The sequence below is a fragment of the Rhincodon typus genome, chromosome 28 (assembly GCF_021869965.1).
Source record: "Rhincodon typus isolate 14 chromosome 28, sRhiTyp1.1, whole genome shotgun sequence".
NCBI lineage: Eukaryota > Metazoa > Chordata > Chondrichthyes > Orectolobiformes > Rhincodontidae > Rhincodon > Rhincodon typus.
Genome location: NC_063359.1, coordinates 27,819,025 through 27,825,024, shown reverse-complemented (window position 1 = coordinate 27,825,024; position 6,000 = coordinate 27,819,025). Strand labels below are relative to the sequence as shown.

At 41.3% G+C, this 6,000-nt stretch overlaps 1 protein-coding gene across 1 annotated transcript in view; it reads left to right on the top strand.

Annotated features, from left to right (window-relative positions):
- The first annotated feature begins 3,001 nt into the window (after positions 1 to 3,001).
- The window catches only part of garnl3 (GTPase activating Rap/RanGAP domain like 3), a 325,572-nt gene continuing 322,573 nt past the window's right edge, over positions 3,002 to 6,000 (top strand). Inside the window, exon 1 of the mRNA XM_048613382.1 lies at positions 3,002 to 3,363. Within this exon, the coding sequence (XP_048469339.1) occupies positions 3,308 to 3,363 (56 nt within the window). The 5' untranslated portion in view covers positions 3,002 to 3,307. The remainder of the gene's footprint in view (positions 3,364 to 6,000) is intronic.

The window sequence follows — 6,000 nt, the reverse complement described above, 5'->3', positions numbered from 1 at the left end:
AGGCATGACTGAGGCACTAAATGCATACTTTGCACCTCTCATCACTATAGAAGAGGATGATGCTCAATAAAGTATGAGGTAGTAGTGATAATAGATCAAACAAAAGTAGATAAAAGGAAAACTTGAAACTTGTGAAATCCACATTGATACCATTGGGCTGCAGGGTTCCCAAGCGGAATATGAGTTGCTGTTCCTGCAACCTTCGGATGGCATCGTTGTGGCACTGCAGGAGGCCCAGGATGGACATGTCGTCTGAGGAATGGGAGGGGGAGTTGAAATGGTTCGCGACTGGGAGGTGCAGTTGTTTATTTCACAAGTTTCAAAATCTCCCCTCCCCCACCGCATCCCAAAACCAGTCCAGCTCGTCCCCACCTCCCTAACCTGTTCTTCCTCCCACCTATCCCCTCCTCCCACCTCAAGCCGCACCTCCATCTCCTACCGACTAACCTCATCCCGCCCCCTTGACCTGTCCGTCCTCCCTGGACTGACCTATCCCCTCCCTAACTCCCCACCTACACTCACCTTTACTGGCCCCATCCCCGCCTCTTCGACCTGTTTGTTTCCTCACCACCTATCCTCTCCTCTATCCATCTTCTACCCGCCTCCCACTCTCTCCCTATTTATTTCAGAACCCCCTTCTCCTCCCCCTTTTCTGATGAAGGGTCTAGGCCCGAAACGTCAGCCTTTCTGCTCCTATGATGCTGCTTGGCCTGCTGTGTTCATCCAGCCCTGCACCTTGTTGTCTCGGATTCTCCAGCATCTGCAGTTCCTACTATCTCTGATTCAAAATTAATTGGTGTTTGGGAAAGTCGGGGTTAATAAAAGGAAGCCAGCACAGATTTGTTTAAGGCAAATCTTATATGATTAACTTGATTGAGCTCTTTGATGAAGTAATGGAATAGTTTGGTAAAAATAGTATAGTGTAGCTGATGTTGTCTATACACAGTTTCTAAAGGCATTTGATGAAGAATCATGTAATGGACTTATTAACAAAATTAAAACATGATCTAAGGGCATGGCAACATGATCACAAAATAGGCTCAGAGACAAAACACAGACTGTAGTGGTAAAAGCTGATTTTCAGTCTGGAGGGATGATCCACTTGTGTTCCTGGGGATTTGTACAAGGACACTGGCTTTTTTCATACTCATTGATGATCTAGATTTAGGTACGCAAAACATCACTTGAAAGTTTACAAATGATATGGAACTTTGACATGCAGTAAACAATGAGAATGATAAAGACAGGCTTCAGGAGAACAAAAATGGCTTGGTAAAATGACAGATGAATGAAATTTGACATTAAAAAGTGTGAATTTCTACATTTTGCTCGGAAGAATGAAGAGAGGCAATATGAGGTCTATGGTGTAATTTTAACATGAGTACTGGAATAGCTGTATGGATATAAATCATTAAAGGTGATTGGATAAATGGAGGATCATTTCCTGTGACAGAAGGGTTGGTAACCAGAAGATGCAGATTCAAGGTTTTTGGCAATAAAACCAGAGGTAACATGAGAAACAGTTTTTACACAGCAAGTTATAGTGGTTTGGAATACACTGCCCGAAATGGTAATACAAGCAGGTTCAACAATATCTTTCAATAGAGAAATTGATAAATTCTTGGAAGTAAAACCATTTATAATGCTTTGCTGAAAGAGCAGGAGAGTGGGATTAATTGGATATGCCTTTGAAGAGCTAGCACAGATATGAGGTCCCGTGCTGTATCTCTCTATGATTCTAAGACAGTTTTATAGTAGGACAAGAACAACTTGACTAGGGAAGCAAGTACTTCTAGTACAGAGGTCTTCATCTCTGCATTTGACATCATTTATTGTAGAATAAAGAAAAATGAATCAAAGAATTTGCATTTATATAGCACCAGTCATCACCTCAGGACATTTCAACATGTTTCACAGCCAATGAAATGCTTTTGAAATTGAAACATGGCACCTAATTTGTAAAAGTTGTATCTCAGAAACAGCAGTAAGTGAAAAGATCATTTATATTGATGTTGGTTGAGGGATCCGATTAGAATCTCCGTCTTCCTTAGGTAGTTCAGTGGGATCAATGTGTCCCTCTGACCAGACAAACATTAATGTATCATTGTCAATATGACACTCTCAGCAGTGCACTGCTGTATCAGTAAGTACAGCTGTGATGCCGAAAGCACTCCTGTTCAATTTTGTGAATATTGAAAAGTAGTCTGCTGTTAATTTGTTTTGTCCACGTCACCTTATTTCTGCAGATGAGCAGCCCTTAGCTATTGGTTAACTCGGTAGATTTGTATAATTATAACTTTAGAATGGTGTTCCAGACTGCCTGGATAATATTAATCATGGATCTGAAAGCAGGGGTTGCGTAGTGTGGTTCCTGGACTGAGCCAATCCTGCCAAAAGCCCCTTCATGGCTTTTCTTAACACTCTGAGCTGCAACACAAAATACAACGCAGGCTAGTGTGGCAAATATCTAATGCAGTATTCCCCCAACACTTTTTGTCAGTTGGGAAACGTGGATTAAATGGTGTTGGACGTAGATCTTGCGGGGGGGAGGTGGGGAGGGATGGTGGTGGTCGTTGAGCATTGAAATGAAATGAACGAATGTGAATGTTTGAGAATTATTTTGACCGAAACACAGCGAAAAGCCCGGACCATTTTGCGGCATCCTGAGTGCCAAATGTGCAGGTATCTCTCTAACACCTGTCAATCAAAATGTAACCAGCGCAACGCTCTGGAATGGATACTGTGGGAGCTCCGCCAATCGGTGGAGGCGGCGGGTTGGACACTGGGACGCGGAGCCCGCCGGTAGTTGTAGTCCTTCCACCTGAATCCCTTTATGTTTCCCAAGGCAGTGCTGAGGGGATAGAAACTACAAAAGGGCCGTTTCTGGGTGGTACTTCAGGCTGCAGTGTGGCTGGAGGGGTGGGGAAGAGTGTTGACACTTCGTAAAGGGGTGTGTGTCTGTTATGTGTTGAGAATGAAGTGCTGAAGCACACAGTCTACATTCACTATTTAAGATGTGAGCCACGTTTTGTCAGCTCTCATTACTCTGCTATTATTTGAACTGGGGCGGCTCACGTTTGCTAATGCGTCGCCTCTTTTTATGTTGTTTCATTCTTCTGGGCATTTCATTGCTTCTGCCGTGCGGTGCTGGAAACATACACTCTTCCAACACCCGCAGTGGGGGGATTTCTCACTGAAAAATAAGTCTGCAGAATTGAACGTGAAGTTACATTTTTCTCCATTTAAAACTGCAGCAGATGAAATGTCCAGTTTCGTTGATTAGTTGTGTTGATCGAGAAACGCATGCATGGATATGAGCAGTGCGGATACAGCTTCCACTAAACTGCTGAGTCTCACACAACGGTAAAACAGATTTCAATATTATTTTTAATCTCTGCTTTCATTCTGCCTGTTTGGGAATAAGCGGGCGCCTCGCCACATATCGCCTTAACATGTTGAATCAGGTTTGCGGTTCCCGAATGTTGCTCGAGGTGCCAAGGCAGACGATCGGAAGGTATTGTCAAAATGCTGTCTGCTACTTTGTTACTATTACATAGGAGAGAAAAATACAAGCCCTCTGCGCTGAGGAGGAAGCGAGAATTCTGCACTTTTTCCACCATTTCTTCTTGTCCCCTTTCAAACGCGAAACTTTTGTTGTTATAGGGTTAAGAGAAATGCCGTGTTATTTCAAGCGATCAAAGACAAATATTTATTATCTGATGGCTGACAGGTGTTTTATTATTAAAAGGCAGGCCCACAACAGAAGTGGGCGTAGTGTACTGGAGGGCTGAATGCTACTACACTACATCAATGAACTAACTTGCTTGGTTGGTGAATTACATGGTTTTATTTCTCTCCAGTGCGGATGTACAGTATGTGCAATAGACACCAACACCAAACACGGACAGTTTGTTTTGAGGTTTCTTTTTAACAGTGCGGATATAATCATAACTTTCACTCCGCATTATTCAGAATTTGCCTGTCCTGGGAATGTTTCATGTCATTCCTACCACCTGTAAATTTCTTAACGATCAGTAATAATAATCACTAAGTAATTTGATTAGGGCTATTATTCAGCATTATGCCTTTGTACAACCTAATTGTACCATATTTGCATACTAAACGGTGGCTTTGTAATATCTAACATGCGTTACAATAAAGGAAGGGAGGATTTTGTTTTCTCTTTGAACGTGAACTTGATAGAGTCCTATAGACATTTATGTTACAAATCTCTTTATTAGATAACCTTGCTTTTTGACTGGACTGGATCCATTTGATGATTAGACAGATTTTGTGAAATAATTCACAAGATGCAATTTTATTAACATAATGTTTAACAGTACAACAGTAAGAGATTACTAAAATAATGCTTGTGAAAGGTTTAGCGATTGTTATTTACCATATCTATTTCCAGGCTCATTCATGTATAATGCAGATGTAAGTTACTGTTAAAGATGTGACTGTTGGTGGAAACTATTTAAATCACTTGATGTTTGATATTTTTTAAAATCACATGGGAGTATTGTCTAATACCTAGCTGTATAAGATTCAAATATGTTTTTCTTGTCAGGCATGCTTAATTGAAAAACAGAGTCCTTGTTTTTGAAACTAAGCTGGAATTGAGCTCCCTTGATGGGTCAGAGCATAATTACAGTGAGATACAACTAAGCTATACAGGTCAGGAGGGTCTAGGGTTTGATGTCTGCTCATGCCGTGTGAGCTGCTGCCTCTCTGGGTTGGTAGTGGGAAATGCTGGCCAAGCAGGTTTCCTACTGCTTCCCAGTCAGTGACCTCTGCTGGAAGGATATGCACTGATATTTACTGAAGGTATATGCGTGATTGTTTATTGAAGAGCGGGATGACTTTGATTCCCTCCTAGCAAATTGGAGCACTGTTGGAACCTATTGAACAATACTCTGTATAAATCAGTGCTTTCAGGAGAGGAGAGATAAGGGAAGAATGCAAGAGTCAAAAAACTCTGTTTGATAGCTATGTTTACAGCTTAAATAGTGTTGTAGATGTGAAGCTGATGCCACTTTGAATGTAGTTCAAATGTAATTGCCAAATAAGAAGTGTTTTTCCAGCTGCTTTCAAATGTTTTATGTTTACTTAATTAGAATTGTTCAGACAAGATTGACAGTTATAGTTATGAGCAGTTGTTTCAGCCACTTCTCCCTCCCTCAAAATGTTCAAAGCCTTATACTCGCTTTTGATATCATTCATTGCCCTTGCTTACATAGTTGGAAAAAATTCTCTTTGTTCCACCACTGTTATTCTCCCTGCCGAGATACTGGTGGAACAAATGAGCATTTCTGCATTGATCCCTCTCTTAGTGAAGCATTGGCCTTGTCATAGCATCCTGCAGGAAAGGGCATCATTCCAGCAGCCACAGAAGGTTTTAGGAACACAGCAGAAGTGGGTTTTTCCTTGGCAGATGAAGGAAGATACCTTATCGTACTAGCGATCTTTTTGTAGCATCTGTCTATTTCTGCTGATACAACCTGGGATTTCCTTTTTAAACCAGGCCTGAATTTACCACAGATTTACTCAGAATTGTACCTTTAATGATAAAGAAAAACTGCAGAGCATGAATCTCCTGATTTCTCATCCAACTCAAGAAACACAAGATCTTCATATAAAATTCCTTTTGTTTGTTGGCTGTCATTGTGCAGATGTCATTAACCTTCACAGTTCACCTCAGTGTTGCAGGAGACTGTAATTGCAAACACTTGGGGGGGAGGCTGCTTCTGCTGAACACATTCAGGTTTGTTGACATTTTTATTGCCAAGTGGCCACTTTTAATGTGTCTGTGAGTGGGCCTGTCTGACAAGCCATCAGTCCAGTTGTCCAATGCGTCTTAATCAGCAGCATAGTAGTTAACATTTGCAACACTGATGAAATGTTATCAAGCTCAGAGAGTTATTGAAGTGCCAGTGCAAAATGTGGCCTGTATTTTTGGATGCAATTCAAACTTTTAAAAGCAACAAATTAAAAAGGTGG